The 16,353-nt window shown below is 43.1% G+C and overlaps 1 protein-coding gene across 2 annotated transcripts in view; it reads right to left on the bottom strand.

Moving 5' to 3' along the window:
* Positions 1 to 13,154, bottom strand: part of RAD51C (RAD51 paralog C) — a 30,833-nt gene extending 17,679 nt beyond the window's left edge. The window contains exons 1-5 of one of the 2 annotated variants that reach the window (XM_048519348.1): positions 12,902 to 13,151; positions 10,031 to 10,280; positions 8,843 to 9,009; positions 4,820 to 4,953; positions 1,255 to 1,386 (exon numbers count right to left, since the gene is read on the bottom strand). In XM_048519348.1, coding sequence (XP_048375305.1) covers positions 1,255 to 1,386; positions 4,820 to 4,953; positions 8,843 to 9,009; positions 10,031 to 10,280; positions 12,902 to 13,022 — 804 coding nt within the window. In that variant the 5' untranslated portion in view covers positions 13,023 to 13,151. Of the gene's footprint in view, positions 1 to 1,254; positions 1,387 to 4,819; positions 4,954 to 8,842; positions 9,010 to 10,030; positions 10,281 to 12,901 lie in introns of both variants that reach the window. The other variant, XM_048519349.1, reaches the window with a different exon arrangement.
* Between the last annotated feature and the right edge of the window lie 3,199 nt (positions 13,155 to 16,353).

The following is a 16,353-nucleotide window of genomic DNA, read 5'->3' as shown; positions in this document are numbered from 1 at the left end:
ATAACTGTGGCTCAAAAGTGCCCTCCACTGGTTAGGATGCTGGTCATGTTGAGGACTTTTTCACAAATGCCTCTGCCAGTAAAGTGGGTTTTCTCTTGGCACAGCTGGCCTTTTTGTGAAGGCCAGGAGTTAATTTTTTTAAGACCAGTATGATGGACAAGAGGTTGCCCTGCCCATGAAAGGAAAATTAGCTACACAGATGAGCTCATAGGAGTGTTGCTCCAGAATCCAAACACCACTGAGAAGGGGGATGAGATATTGGAGGGAATGCTGGAGAAGGGTGGGGGGGATTGAGCTCTGGGTCAGGGAGACAGCATTGACAGCTCAAGGAAAAGAGAAGAGTGAAGGGTGGCTCTGCCTAGTCATGTAGCAGAGCGGTTTAGCTCCATCTTTGGGAGAGAAGAAAGTGCTTGACTATTAGGCCTGTCTCTGGTGATGAGCAGACCTTGCACCATTTAGTTTGACTCTGGGGAAAAGACAGGCTGGTGTGTGTGGAATCCTGTGTGTGAGAGAAGATCCAAACTAGCAGCTCGTCACTAAATGTCTGTTCATGTCTGAAAGCATTGTAGAGCTACTCTGAAGTAATAACTGGTTTAAAATGTTGTGCCTTAGCCAGGTTTCTGTGGGGTCTGCAACCTGTGGCTCTCCAGGGGCTGATGAGAATTGTAGTCCATGAACATCTGGAGAGCCGCAGGTTGCAGACCCTGACCTGTGCTGTTTGTTTCTTTTAAAGCAACCTGTAAATAAACAACTCTTCTTAGTCCAGGCTCAGTGATCTCAATAATCTCCTTGTGCTCCACTAAGGTTACTCACAGCAATGAACCCAAATCCTACATATCCACTACTTGTGGAACATCTGGAAGTCCAGAGGAAAGTGTATAGTTCAAAACAAACCTGGATCACAAAATAACAAAAGGAACGAAAGCTGAAATTTTAGTTAAACAGCTCAGTGACTGTTTTAAATTATCAGGGCTAGAAACTTTTCAAAATCACAGAAGGATATTTTTAGAAAGCCAAATTTCAAGTCTATATTGCATGTTTTGCAAGAGTGCATCACATAAGCGTGGACGTGGGTGTTTAGAATAGAGCCACTGAAGCATCTCAACATTCATGGCTTCAAAAGCAGATTTCTGCTGTTTTTATGCCACTGGGCAGCTCCATAACCCCATTTTGGTCATTTCAGTATTGCAAAGCCATGCGCCTTTGCCTTAACCTTTCTGCTGGGGCACCCTCCCTTTACCCAGGAAGCCTCACAGCCAACGTGTGATCATTGGCGATGGTGATCAGCTGTTGGGCCAGACCATTCAAGATGCGCGTCCGCAGTGAGAGGTCCTCAAAGTCATGGCGGAAAGGAAAGGCAACACTGTCAATCACAACCAGTCGGACCTGAAGGAGGAAGTTTTTAAAAGAAGAGAACTGTCATTCTGCAGAAATCAAATGATTTAAGTAGACAGATTCCGCCTTTTCTCCCCAGTGGGAACCCAAAAAGGTTTACCACATTGTCCTAAATTTCTCCATTTTGTCTTCACAACAACTCTGTGAAGTAGGTAAACGGAAAGGGAGAGTGACTGACCCAAGGTTACCCAGTGAGATTCCATGGAAGTGTGAGGTTTCCAGCTTGGGCCTCCTAGAGCCTTGTGCAAGGAACTAAATGACGTTTGCTCTCCAGCCATACAAGGAAAGCAAATAAGGAGCCTTAACCTTTCCTACACAGTTGCTTTTGAGGCCATTTCACACATTATATTGTTAGATGTATGCTTAACACATATTCAATGCAAGCCCAAAAGAATGAATGCAGCAACTGTAATTCATGCAGCTGTGCTCTTCAGGGAGCAGTGGCTGTCTGCAGCTTCTCTTAACTACAGGAATAAGCTTGGAGATAGAGTCCGTTCACCTCCCAGGGAATTGCACAGGGTGCCAAACCTGCCAAGGGAGAAGGCAATAAGTATGGTTTGGCCCTGTTGTTACCTCCCAGAATGTGCCACTAACGTAAGGCTTGCTTGGGGAAGCAATGTGGACTAAATGGACCACGTCTCTGGTCTAGCAGGACTGTTGTATTCTTAATAAACTGCAGTTTGCTGCAAATTGAGAAGCCATTCAATAACTGCTATGCACAAAAGTGTGTGACATAAGCCTAAATATTCCCGATGCTCACTCATAATGTGTGGTAGCCAATTAGCTCTTCTGCTGGTCAAAAGAGGGGTGTTCCCCCTTTGACCACCCCCCAAAAAACTATACTGGGGAATCCCAGGACCTACATGGACAAAAGCCATGCAGTGAAGAGGAGAACTGGGCAAGTCACAAACCAGATCTCTGCAGCAATCTGAAGTTTGCTTCAGTGTACTGAAGGAAATGACCTTATCTAGAATTGTATTCAAGTATTTGAAATTCTACAGGCATTGTATCTTTTGATTGTTCAACAGTCACCAACTTACTAGAAAACCCAAATTCAGAAGTTAACGCATTAGTGCCCATTAACAGCTAAGATCCGCTGTCCCCCTCTTAGAGGAGTCGAGGAGTCAATGGTTGAACGCCATCTGTTTTTAACTGTTTGAATCTGGAATGCTGCATTTTAATTGATATGATTTTTAGCATTTTATTCTGTATTTATATTATGATGTAAACCGCCCTGAGCCCTTTGGGGGAGGGCGGTATAAAAATGAAATAAATAAATAAAATAAATAAAAATCGCAGAACTGCTTTTACTTACAACAGTCATATTTTGAAGGATTTACAACAAATTTTCTGACAAGATAGCTGTGGGGTGAGGAGAGACACAAGGCCCAAATTTGACCTAGCCAGCTTATTTTGGATGATGGAGGAGATCAACCAGGAAACAAGGAGCTGTATAGGTTGGTCCAGACCACCAGCAGCCAAGACCAACATAATAGAACCTGCTGAGGTTTCATAAACCTGTTTTTCTATTTCAAAGCTTTCTTTCCCAGTCATGCAATCTGACAACTTCCTGTCTTTCAAAACAGAAGCCAAAAGGATACCTCCAGTACTAACCACCTTCAGATATAACAAAGCTAAAAACACACCAAAATGTACATGCCAGAAGACACTCTGCTATGGAGCTCAGTTCCTGGTCCCTTCAGGTATTTGCTTTCATAAACGTTTCATTCATAATTCATTCATTAGAAGGAAGTAAATAAGAATGCTTGGAGCTCATTCCCGTCATGGTGTTTAATTATTATTTATTCCAATTGCCTTGCTGCATCTATTAATGATGCAAACATTCTTCATTTAGCATAAGCAAACCTCTGGGAAACGTTGTCTTCCTAACCAGAATATCTGATACGGACTACATTTCATGTTGTGTTGAACACGGTGCTTTACTCAAACCCTAAAACTACTCTTCCTTTTGGGGGGGGCATTCCAGCTCACATATTGGTAGAGGAATGACTCATAAGAACATAAGAACATAAGAACAAGCCAGCTGGATCAGAGTCCATCTAGTCCAGCTCTCTGCTACTCGCAGTGGCCCACCAGGTACCTTTGGGAGCTCACATGTAGGATGTGAACGCAATGGCCTTCTGCGGCTGTTGCTCCCGATCACCTGGTCTGTTAAGGCATTTGCAATCTCAGATCAAGGAGGATCAAGATTGGTAGCCATAAATCGACTTCTCCTCCATAAATCTGTCCAAGCCCCTTTTAAAGCTATCCAGGTTAGTGGCCATGACCACCTCCTGTGGCAGCATATTCCAAACACCAATCACACGTTGCGTGAAGAAGTGTTTCCTTTTATTAGTCCTAATTCTTCCCCCCAGCATTTTCAATGAATGCCCCCTGGTTCTAGTATTGTGAGAAAGAGAGAAAAAAAGACTCAAAGTGTCTGACAGTCAGCCGGAGCCTTTGCAAAGGAATCTGGACTGGGGTTGGGCCAGTATGCTAGGAGGCACATTCACCACAGATTGTACGAGTCCAACCATACACTGGCCCCTTCCGCACACGCAAAATAATGCATTTTCAAACCACTTTCACAACTGTTTGCAAGTGGATTTTGCCATTCCGCATAGCTTCAAAGAGCACTGAAAGCAGTTTGAAAGTGCATTATTCTGCATGTGCGGAATGAGCCACTGAGAGAGTTATTGTAGGTTTAGAATTCCCATCTGAGTCTCTGTAAGCCAATACTCTGCCCTGAACAGAAAATATCAACAGCACAGAGAGCTGACATAAAATAATGCCAACAAATTAAATATATTTAATTTTGTCATGTCAATCGTTGTTTTTTATTTACACTGTTTTTGGGGGATCCAAAGGTCTTCACTAGGGCACTACAGGATGGGACCAGGGGTCGTTGTTTCCCCTATTTATCATGTTAAAAAGTACGTCAAGCCAGAGCATGGAGCAGAGAGAACTCACAAACTCTCCAGGCTGTTTTATGTCTGTCTGTAAGCCACAGCCTCTCTTTTCCTACATATTTCCTCCTTCCTTCCCTTCCCTGTTCAAGAACACTCTTCCCCGCTACATGGACTGTAGGAAGGATTCTGAAAACCCAAGAGGCACATGCATTAGGAATTAGGAATTAGGAAATTGGGCAGCAAGTCATCTACCCTAGGCCCAAGTACACCTGATCTCTGAAACTAAAATGCTTCAGAACACCTGACTATTTTGAATTGTAGCCATCAGGAGTGTGTAAAGGGATAAAGAAATAGGAGTGATTCAACTTTAAAAAATTTAGCTTCAGTCCAACCCAAAGCAACTCAGAGATCAGACTATTTCATTGTTGCTCATGGTATCAAGGCAGGCTGTTGATACTAAGCTCTCTCTGTCTCTGAAACATGCACACACATACAGCACCTCCAGGAACCCGTACCTTTGAATGTTCAGCGAGGAAATCTGGGAGAAGGTAGATCTGTGCCAACAACTCCACATAGTCATGACAACGGAAGTAATAGATGTGAGACAGAATATTTTCCAGGGTAAAAGCCTCCAGTGCTGCTTGTTGGTCTGAAGAGAAAGTTAAAATATATGTGGGGCGCAAGGTTTGCCAACATCCCCAGCCCTCCCCTTATCTGTTTTTTAAATCTCGTTGCAAAAACAGTCATGTACAGTAAGGAGCGCTTAATTCTTAGCTATAGAGATTAACAGGTTGGCCAACAGAGGATTTCTAGGAAGCAGACAAAGCAGTAACTTTCTAATATTATACTTCAAAGTAATTCATTTGCTTCAGTCTCTAAAGGTTTTTTTTATACATCTTTCTGTAGTGAGGGTAGCAGTGGGAGGTAGGATGCCCCAAGTTCAAACAGCTATGAATCTGCTAGGTTAACCTTAGGTACAGTTTTTGACCAGGCATAGGGGCAAACTAATTATTTCTAGTCTCTGGAGAGGCACAGCTTTGTCATTTCTTGTCTTCATTGTTTGATTTTAATTGTTTTATTGCTGTTGTCTCAGCATTTTGTCTTAAGTCCTCTTGAGCCCTTTGCTGGGGGTGTGGGGGGAGAGGTGGAATAAATATTTTAAATAAATAAACGTTCCTGTTCCACAGAGACAAAGTGAAAATTCCTCTTGAACCTTCTGCCTGGAAATAATTTGTGTTTATGCGCTTTTTAAAAACAGAGGTAGAATATTGCTTGTATAACTCTTTTAAAAAGAGAGAAACTTGGCTTTGGTACATTATGAGAGACTTGAAACCCCAAAACAGAGTTTTCAGAATGGTTTCCAGACTTACATTTTTTAGCTGTAATGGCAACAGATCTGATCAGATTCATTGTTTATGGTCAATGACCAATACTAAAAATTAATATTAACTACTGGCATAAAAAGATAAAATACAAAGAATCTTGTATATATCATTATAAAATTGATTAAAATGAATTAATAAAATTGATTTAACTCTCAAAATTATAACATTTGCAAGAAAGAATTATAAAATAATTGTTTTATTGCTTGTTTGGCTGTGTCAAACCCTGGTGATAATGAGGCTTGTTCTGGGATGGCCAACCTATGGCACTCTAGATGTTCATGGACTGCAATTCCCATCAGCTCCCGTGCTGGCAGGGGCTGATGGGAATTGCAGTCCATGAACATCTGGAGTGCCATAGGTTGTCCACCCCAAGCCATTCAATTTTGTCTTGATGGCCTTAAGCCAACTTAATAAATGATTATAATTCAAAATTAATGGGAGGAGGCCACAGGATGTAAAATTCAGTTTACGTCATACATAAAAAGATAAAAGGGCAACTCCTGTCTCTATTGTTATTTGTCCAGGTTTCAGTCTAACAATCGAATTTGACATACATTTCGGGACCAGTAATACAGCTCTCAAAAACTATGCTTGCGTGTGCTCACGAGGAGCAAAGCAAGAAGAAGCTGGACCTAAAAAGGAAGCGTACAAAAGTCGAGCAAACGTTTTTGCATGAAACAGCTCAAGAGCTGCAGGGACAATAAATCCTCTGTTCGTGTGAAAGAACTTAAGGATGTTAATAGCAGATCTGGTCCCTAAATCAACCACATGATTGCTAGTTTCGAGCCATGAGACTGTAGGACCATTCTTAAGTAAGTAAATTTTTGACCTGGTCCAGTCCTGGGCTGTTTATTGTCCAATTTCTATACTTTTGATGGTTTGCAAAAGAAATAATTTTGGTTTCCTAATAATTTATTTTTAGCTCCTTATTTTAACTATATTCAGCAAAATCTGGTTAGCACTAGTAGCAATAGTGGGAACAGTATTTTGGATTTCTTGCCTCAGGAAAGACATGATCTCTCTCAGCTTCCATCCTCACGCATGCAGTATGACATAAACAACAGTCCTGCCTACCATATACAATAACTGAAACAGCAGGCGTAAACTATTCTCACGGTCAGAGGGCTGCATAAACACAGTATTATTTTTAAAAACAGTGAGACCAACTTCTGAGAAAATATGCATAGGACTGTGCTGTGTAGGGCTAGACGAGTTCTATCGGCGTAGTGACAAAACAGTTTAACACTGCCTATCCTTCCCTCCCGCTCCCACACAACACACACATATGCTAAAAGATATTAGTGCTTTGTTCTCCTGAGCAGCTAGTGCAGGGGTGTCAAATGTGCAGCCTGGAGGCCAGATTCAGCCCCTTGAGAGGGCTTGCCTGGCCAGATCAGGAGGAAGCTGCCTCAGTTGGCTCGCAGGCCTTATCTCTAGGGGTTCTGATCTGGGTTGATTGAGAGCAAAGGGGGTGTTGGCTCACAGGCCTGATAAACCCACTCAGGGAGCCCTGATTGGGCCTGGTGAGCCTGCTATTTGCTAGTTAAGCAGCCCCCGCCCCCCACCAGTGCTGATCTGGGCTGGTGAGCCTGTTGGGGGCTCACTAGCCGAGATGGCTCGGTCTGACCAAGTCACATTTATGTCCCATCCAACCCTCATAGCAATGAGTTTCTGGTATGAAGTTGCCTGTTAGCCATCAGATGAAACTACTCAACATATTCCTAGGCATAAGAAAAGGCTCTGGCTACATAGGTGTTCAGGACCTATTTACTTCTTCAATGGATCCGCCACAGCAACACAAGAAATACAGAGAGTCCACAAGTAGGACCACAGCCATGTCCACAAAAATTATCTGCCGCACGTTCAGTGCTGTTGGGAAGTACCTGCTTCCTCACAGCCTCATACTGCAGTCATAAACCTCTGGGTGTTTCCTTGACCTTTCTCCAATCTTTCTCAAACGTCCTTTGCTGCAAAGTTTTGGGAAAGACTGCAGTAAAACCCAGATGACAGCTATGTGGATGGGTGAGCCTGGATTTTCTCTGACCTTGTCTCCGCACGGGCCATTTCCTTCTCCCACCATGGGCTTTTTATTTTTAAACAATAGCAGCCCAAGAGTATTGTCATGTAGCTATATTGTTGTGACAATATGCGTAACAGGTTCCCTAAATTCCCAGCTTTCATTTTTAAAAGTACATTTCCATCCTCTTCCATTTCAGAGCTAACCCTTCCCACTTATATCTCTGGCAAGAGAAGGGGATAGAACCTTTTTTTAAAAAAAAATGAAAGATGGGAATTCAGAAAATCTGCTACACATTTTGTTGTATTGATATAATGACATTCCAGTGCTGATTTTTTTTTACTGCAAAAGCCCTGGTAACCAGGGAGGAGGAAATATTGGCTACTGCTGGGGAAGCTGGGGCAGGAAGCTGCAGGGAAGCCTGCCATGTGGAAGCTCTGTTGCCATGGCACTTTATCAGCAGTGGATCCTGCTATGGGGAAACTACACAAACCCACTCCCATATGGTAACTATCTATGCCTGATACAGAAGTGCCCAGAATGTGATGCAGGCTATAGAATTCAGTATCATGAGATTCACTTAAAGCAAGTTCCAAGAAGAAGAAGGAGAAGAATTTGGATTTATATCCCCCCTTTCTCTCCTGTAGGAGACTCAAAGGGGTTTACAATCTCCTTGCCCTTCCCTGCCTCGCAACAAACACCCTGTGAGGTGGGTGGGGCTGAGAGAGCTCCGAAAAGCTGTGACTAGCCCAAGGTCACCCAGCTGGTGTGTGTGGGAGTGCACAGACTAATCTGAATTCCCCAGATAAGCCTCCACAGTTCAAGCGGCCGAGCGGGGAATCAAACCCGGTTCCTCCAGATTAGAATAAACCTGCTCTTAACCACTGCTCTTAGCCACTGCTAGCCCTTAGCATGTTGAAGATATGCTGAATGAGGAAGTAATGCCTGCTGAAATCTGAGAAAGGATACTGTATAAGATTTCCAGTGGCTGGGAAAGGCAAGAGGAAGATTCAGTACTCTGTCCCTGACTATAATTCAAAAGAAGCACCATAAATTTAACAAAATTCCAGCCAATCCTGGTAGAGGCAGACACAATGTACTGATAATTCCAGCATAAATGCAGTTGGATAACAAACCTTCTTCAGGGTGCATTTCTGCTATCAACCGGCAATGCTGAACACAGGCGGATGCCAAATCCACGACCCTATCCACCATAAAGCTTCCCTCGGTGTCTATGAAAACAGCTTCTCCAGCCAGCCCTCCAAAGCACTCTGGAAACTGCACATCCACCACCAGCTGCATGCTGAGCAAGGAGACATAAAAGAAAATCACAGACATGCAAACAGAGATAATTAAAGATCAATAAATAAAGGTTATTAAAAACCCACTCCTAGCTTATCTCCAGGGAAATCGTTTCTTCTTCTGGGAAAGAGTACATCAGACAGGAAACAACATTACAGAGAGATTTCTGCAGTGTTGAACAGGCAATCTGGTATTGTACTAAGAAGCCACTGAACAGAGTGGGGATTCTAAGAAAACATTGGGGTGTTCCTCCAATTAATTTCAATGGAACCAAAAACTAAAAACAAGCTGCTTATTTTATTTTTAGTCTACCTTTCTCACTGCGACCCAAGGTAGACTCAGGTGCTTAGGAAGCATGCTTAGAACTTGGGGCATTGATGTCTTAGGGACAAACTACACATAATGCATTCTACATGAACTATGTGCTACATGGAGTTTCAGCCATAGGGCTGTTGTGAGTTCTTTATGAGAACAAAGTTTGGAATTGGAACCAAATTTGGATCAATACTGCAGAAGTAGGAGGGACTCCTGTCTTTCCCCCATGCAATATTGATTGCCTGGGTTCCTACAGTGCTGATTAGACTCTTGCTATTGTACAACTGCAGTACTCTGGTTTGACTAGATTTTTTTCTCCACCCTAACCATGATTCTCAAGCAAAATTTAACACAGTTCAGGTTAGCAGAGGTATCAACTCTGGTCGTCCTGCATTCATTCATCATGTTTGTGGAGTTTGGCTGCTTCCACATGGAGACATGCGGACCTCTGTCACTACAAGTGCTGTGGCATTCACAGTGGCAAACAAGCAACCATATAGAAGTTTCCCCTGCATTTTCCTTGCCTCAACCCTTTGTGGTCTTCATGTCTGCCCTGTTACCAATTTCCCAGATAAGCCTCCACAGCTCAGGCGGCAGAGCGGGGAATCAAACCTGTTTCCTACAGATTAGAATATACCTGCTCTTAACCACTACGCCACTGCTGCTCCTAATACATTCACCCCTAGTTGTGACTATTTTTTGATTACCATAACTGTGTTTTGCCAACACCTGGGGCTCCGCAGATTTCTGTGACTTTCATCAGGTGCACACCTCCTCCCAGGATATCATCCAGTGCAGAGCAGAAGGTTACTATGAAACCTTGGATTTGCTCCTCTTGCAAGAGTTCAAGAGCCGTGTACTTTCTGACTGTATTTCCTGAGACCTCTCCATTGCCATGACAGTCCCCTTTGATCACTTGAAGAATTTCTAATGCCTCCTGTTTAGAAATTCCAATTTCTGAAAATCAAAACAGAAAATATTTTTAAACAACAGCCTGTTAACTAAAGCTGCTTGTAATTTAAGTATAACTGATTAAAAGCATTAACTAAAATTAGTGGAAATGAAATCTACATGCAGGAAGAAACATCTGAAGTGTAACAGCGTCATCTAGTGGTTTTGAACAGCAATGAACAAAATGATGCATACTAGGCTAGGTCTATTTTATATTTAGTTAAAACAGAAAAATAGTTGCTTCTTTTTAGAAAACATCTGTTATTTCCTTAGCCTAGAAACAGCTTTGTTGAGAACAAACCGTCCAGAACTTTAACCATGTCTGCAAAAAGCTTTTCCATGCATTTGAAGTGTAAAGACAGGACAAAATGGCATAGCAGGGTGCCTGGATAGAAAGTTGATGACCACGTAATTCTTTTAATGAATGCTTAAATGTACTATCAAACAAGAATCTCTCTTTATAGGTTTGCAACAGATACAGTAGAATCCTTAAAGATCCCCCGAGGCTCCCTGAAGTATTGTAAAATCTGAGTACACTGTGTACCCAATCCACATATACATCCCCCACCCCCCCCCCAACTGCATAATTCTTTCCTACAGTGCTTCATGCTGGCAAATCCTTCACCAGTCCCTTATGAAAGCTGTATCCCTGCTCACATGAGATGTGTGGTGCCGAATGGACCAAAGCTATGCTGAATTTTTAAAAACCCTAAACAGCTGCAATGCAAATACCTTTGTGGATATAATGTTTTACAAGGACTAACAAAAATACCACAAAAATAGCAAATTCAAGTGCACCAGATCTCTTTTGTGCACCTACTGCTTGCAGTGCGGTTGTGTGCTTCACACTGGGTTTTTTTCCACAGTATTCTGTCTAAAAGGGACTGCTGCAAAGTGTCTCTAACCACACATCTGCCGTTTTATGGCAGCTGCTTCCTTTCCTTTCCTTTCCAGGCACCCTCCCTCTGGGGAGTTTGCCTCCTGCCTTTTTTGGAGGGTGCCGAATGTAAACTCACGGCAATTCTTGTATACCAGCAACATGAAAATAAAAAGGACGTGGCCAAAAGAGCTGCTTGGTGGGTGGTGAAAGCAAGGAGGAGTGAGAAAACCAAAAGAATGCATCCTGATTTCCTTTTTAGAGAGAATGAAGAGGGAGGAAAGTCACACTCTACCAGATGTAGAAAACTGTGGGTCTTCTCTGACCTGAGGCACGGTGAGTTTGGAAGAGGTCAAAATGAATGCAAAGCTAAGAATCTAACCCGAAGGGAACGTAAGCTCACTGTGAGGTAGACCACAAGAGTACAAAAACCCAACGTCAGACTGGATGTTTGATACCTACACACACCTGTGTGCGCACGCGCACACAGAAGAGAAAGGAAGAAATATGTCTCATGAGATGATAAAGGAGCCCCAATTGGCAGTCTGCAGTCTTCAAGTGAGTGGACACAAATAGCCTGATCTTGGGAACTAGGCAGGATTGCTCTTGGTTAATATTTGGATGGGAGACCACCGAGCAGTGACAAACCAGCTCTGAATGTCTCTTGCCTTGAAAACTCCATGAGGGGTTGCCATAAGCATTTTCTAAATATTATATCCCATCTCAGTCACTTTCCTCTGGACTACAGTTATTTAAAGTTATTTTATTTAAAGGTCTTCGCGGTCTTTTAAAAATGCCTAACTTATTTAAACACCACTTTCTCCCTAAAAATCAGTACCCAAATTCATACAGACACTTTTCTCCTGCAACTGCATCATTATAAATGTGATCATGGTGTCTCCCCTGCCAGGTAGGAGAGAAAAGGTGTGGGGCACCATATTTTTGTAGAAGTTTCACTGGAGGCAGCCAAATGAGCTTGGTATTATGTGACAGTGTATATGTGATTTATATCACCCATTCAAGCAAGAACAGAGTCTCTGCCTCAAGGAGCTTACAATCTAAAGTGTGCCATGCATACACACACACTTGTCCTTGCCTGTAAAACAAAACACAGATGTTTTTTTTTCCCAATTTATCCAGAAGATTTAAATGCTGCTTCTCCATCTCAAGGCAACTGACATCATGAGAAAACGACGATTTAAATCAAAGCAACAAACCGAAAGAAAGCTAGCCCAGGGAGCAATAAACCAGTTCCATTTGGCAGCCATAAAACCGACAGCACAGAAGAGCAGCAAGGGATGCCATGCACCAAATGTCATTGTATACATTCATCATTATTAACACATAAATAAACAACAGACTTAGGAGCAAAACCCAGACAGCTGAGCGGATAAAACTGTAGCACAGGAACACATCCGCTCAGACTACGGTTTTTTTTTTTATCGTTTTCTTCCATGGGAGAACTCCCTTCCTAATGAAATAGAAAGCAGCCCATCAGGAAAACAGGCGGGCTAGTTTTAAGTGCAAGGGACCTTTTTTTTTTTTTAAAGGTAGCGATCCTCCACCTCCCCCCATCTGCTGCACGGAATGGTACAGCCTCCCTCGCTGTTGCGACCGTGGCCCGAACCATCAGTCGCGACAAGGGGGAGGCGGGTGCTGCTCGTCTGAAGGAAACGGAGGGGGGCAATTTTGGCGGGAAGGCCTTTGCGCGTTTCTTCCCTCAGGCGCGGCCTCCTCTCCTGAGGCCTACCTTTGCTGAGCTCGCAGGGCCCGACGTCGAGTACCTCCTGAGCCGTCTGGAAGCCCGCCGCGACCAGCTTGGCCCGCAGGCTCGGAGGCAAGGGGAAGCTGCCCAATTCTCTCTGCTCCATGAAGGAGCCTCACGACAGCCCGATCTGACCCCGCCCCGGGCCGGCCCCCTCGGACCGGCTGCTTTCCCTCCTGCGTGGCCCTGCGAGGCCGCGGTGCGGTCCCAGGCAAATCTCTCCAAATCCAGTCGGGGAGGGTATAACATGCATGTTAAAGGCGGAAGGAGAACGACGCTGTAAGCTGATTTAGGGGTCCGTTGGAGGGGAAAGTCGGGTTATAATGAAGTAAATAAATCAGCACTCGAGGTTGGCTGGTTTTGGCTACTTCCCCGCCCCTAAATAGGCCTCGGAGGCCAAAAAAATAGAGAGAGAAAAGGTAAAGTAGGATCTACCTGGTTTCTGTCAACCTACACAAAGATAGGCCACGGCCAATCTAAAGCCAGTTTACTGGCTTGTGATCCATTCGTAGTTGATTAATAATTGATCGATCAGTCAATTTATTATTATTATTATTATTATTATTATTATTATTATTATTTATTTATTTTTATTTTTATTTATTATATTTATAAACTGCCCTCCCCCGAAGGGCTCAGGGCGGTGAGCAAAACATACTCATAGAGCACACAATAAAAACAATAATATCAAGTTGAATTAAATAGTGGCTCTATATATGTTAAAAACTACCCCGTTAAAAGCAGCATTCAGTCAGATAAATAAATAGATGGCGTCCTACTAACAGATCCCCTAAAAAGAAAAAGAGGGAAGGGATGGTAGGATCCACAGATGTTATAAAGGAGAAAGGTGGTGGTGGTGGGGGGGGGGGGGCATCAGCGGCCGGCCTCCCCAAAGGCCTGGTGGAACAGCTCGGTTTTGCAGGCCCTGCGGAATTCGTTAAGGTCCCGTAGGGCCCGCGTAGCTGGAGATAGAGCGTTCCACCAGGCAGGGACCAGAGCTGTAAAAGCTATGGCCTGGGTGGAGGCCAGCCGCATCATCAAGGGGCCAGGGATCACCAGCAGATTGGCCTCTGCTGACCGCAGAGGTCGATTTGAGACATATGGGGCAAGACGGTCCCGTAGGTACGGAGGTCCCAGGCCGCGCAAATCGTATTCTTTCTGCTTCCTGTGTATCACTTACCTGCACAGGTGAGATAAACCACAGACAATCTAAAGCCAGTTTACTGGCTTATGATCCATTAGTAGTTGATTAATAATTGATCGATCAGTCAATTTATGATATCATTTGTATTCTTTCTGCTTCCTGTGTATCACTTACCTGCACAGGTGAGATAAACCACCGACAATTTAAAGCCAGTTTACTGGCTCATAATCCGTTAGTTATTAATTAATCAATCTGTGCATTAATGGCATAATTTGTATGAATTCTTTCTGCCTCCATATCACCCACCTGCACAGCTTTTGCAGACAAAAAAGTTTTATTATTTTTACTTGGTGAGTTAAAGTGGAAGATTTTAGGTTAAAAGAAATTGATAAGTACTAAAAGATAAAAACTACAAAGGGAGGGAGAAGTTTAAAACTTATCTTAAAAAGGTGGGGGAGCTTAACAAAGAACGACCGCTTGGCACACCCTACTTGGTGAGTTGCCCTTGGGCTGGTCTCTGGAGAGATAACCTGTCCTAGAAATTTTCTAAATAAGTAGGATTTTTTAAATCAGAAGAAATATTATGATTTGCTGATTGGGTTCAAGGCACTTTGCCCAGTGAGAGAAAGGAGAGAAGTGTAAGTGTATGCAAGAGTGTAAAAACCTGGATTTTTTCATCAGGATGCACCAACCTGAAATTGACAACATAAAATCATTAGGTAGCAAGGATTGTTCAATCCAAAGGTACTCTTCCTTGTTAAACTGTTTAACAGTTTCCAGGTGGCCCATAACTTTCACAAAAATATGTTACAGAGGAACAAAAGAAGCATTTGTACAAATATAATTGGCAATAGCAAAAATGGGGGTGGGAGTGGGAATTACTCTTCTATATGCATATGAGTAGATATTTGAACTAGGTCTTGTTTAAAACAAATTATAACAGTTGAACATATTTGAATTCAGTTTTTGCTGCCAAAAACAAGACAAGAATTCCAAGTTGACAAAAAGTAGACTTTAACTGCTTTCCATGTTTCAGTAGAACTAAGAGGAAATAAAAATTAAACTGAACACCCTGTGATCGTGCGAAGGTCAAAACTGTAAAGCGTAGGCGAAAGCAAAAGAATTAGTGGGACAGAGGGATAGAAGGTTTCATCCAGCCGCCAATCAAACGTGAAAGCCCCCAAACAGTCATAATTAAGGCATGGGAATTCACATGCATCTCTGCCAGCCCCAATCAAGATTTGGGGGAATTAGGGGAAACCCCAACTGAGCGGAAAGTGGGGGAGAAATACAACTCATAACTCTGATCAATCCATAGCAGCAAGTGGGGGATGCTGAGGACGAATTGAAAATGCTGGCAGCAGAGCAGGTGGAGAGTGGGTGGAAGAAAGAAAGAAATGTAATGCTCCCTGGGAGGGGAACAGGTGGGAAGGGGTGGGGGGGGGATCCGAGGCAGGCATGGTGCACTCATTCAGGTTCAAGTTCCCTGTAAATTAGAGGGAAAAGGTTGGAATTTGCATTGAGAAAATACGTCCTTTTGTTCAGTATAAGCGCAGGGCATTGTGCCAGTTGCGTAAATGAAAATCAAACTTGGATAATGTTGCAAATCTGTTGCGTAATTGAAAATCTGCCCTGAAAGGGAGTGGGCTTGCCACAAAGAGAAGCGCTGTGCCCAAATGCCTTTACTTTTACCCCCACCCCCCTTCAGTTTTTAATGTTCATATTTGCTGCAAATTTCCAGTTCTGGTATTAACACTTTGGCTGCCAAGATATGTTCTGAATCTATATTTAGATGCTCTTTTTTCACATGCAGAAATGATAACTAATGGAATGGTTTAAGATTTCTTGGCAGCTGGGAATTCCAGAATTTTTGCAGAATCAGGCAGGACTACCACATATGAATATAATCAGCAAGCCGCTGTCCACAGTACATGTTTCAAGCTTCTGTCAAACTGTTTGCTCAAAATTAATTAGGCCGCGGGCTTACTTGCAAGGATGGGAGAAAATGTGTACTAGATTGCATCCTCTTGTAACTACCAAATATTTTATAGCATGTGAGAAGAGTACAGTTTCCAAATTCTTGCAAACCCATCCTGTGCAGTCTTCACCTGCTTTATGGGGTGGGGTCAGAAAACTATCTCCAGGGTAGCTACAGCAATAAACAGAATGGGACAATATAAGAGCAGTCCCCTTGTTCTCACATCTCTTGCTGCCACTGTGCCTTTTCCTGTGTCACACATGTGCAAAAGCAGATGTGAAAAGAGTCACTTCCTACCTTCTATGTTGGGAAAAA

The sequence above is a fragment of the Sphaerodactylus townsendi genome, linkage group LG16 (genome assembly GCF_021028975.2).
Source record: "Sphaerodactylus townsendi isolate TG3544 linkage group LG16, MPM_Stown_v2.3, whole genome shotgun sequence".
Lineage (NCBI taxonomy): Eukaryota > Metazoa > Chordata > Lepidosauria > Squamata > Sphaerodactylidae > Sphaerodactylus > Sphaerodactylus townsendi.
Note: the sequence above shows the minus strand (reverse complement) of the source record. Positions and strands in the feature narration are given on the sequence as shown.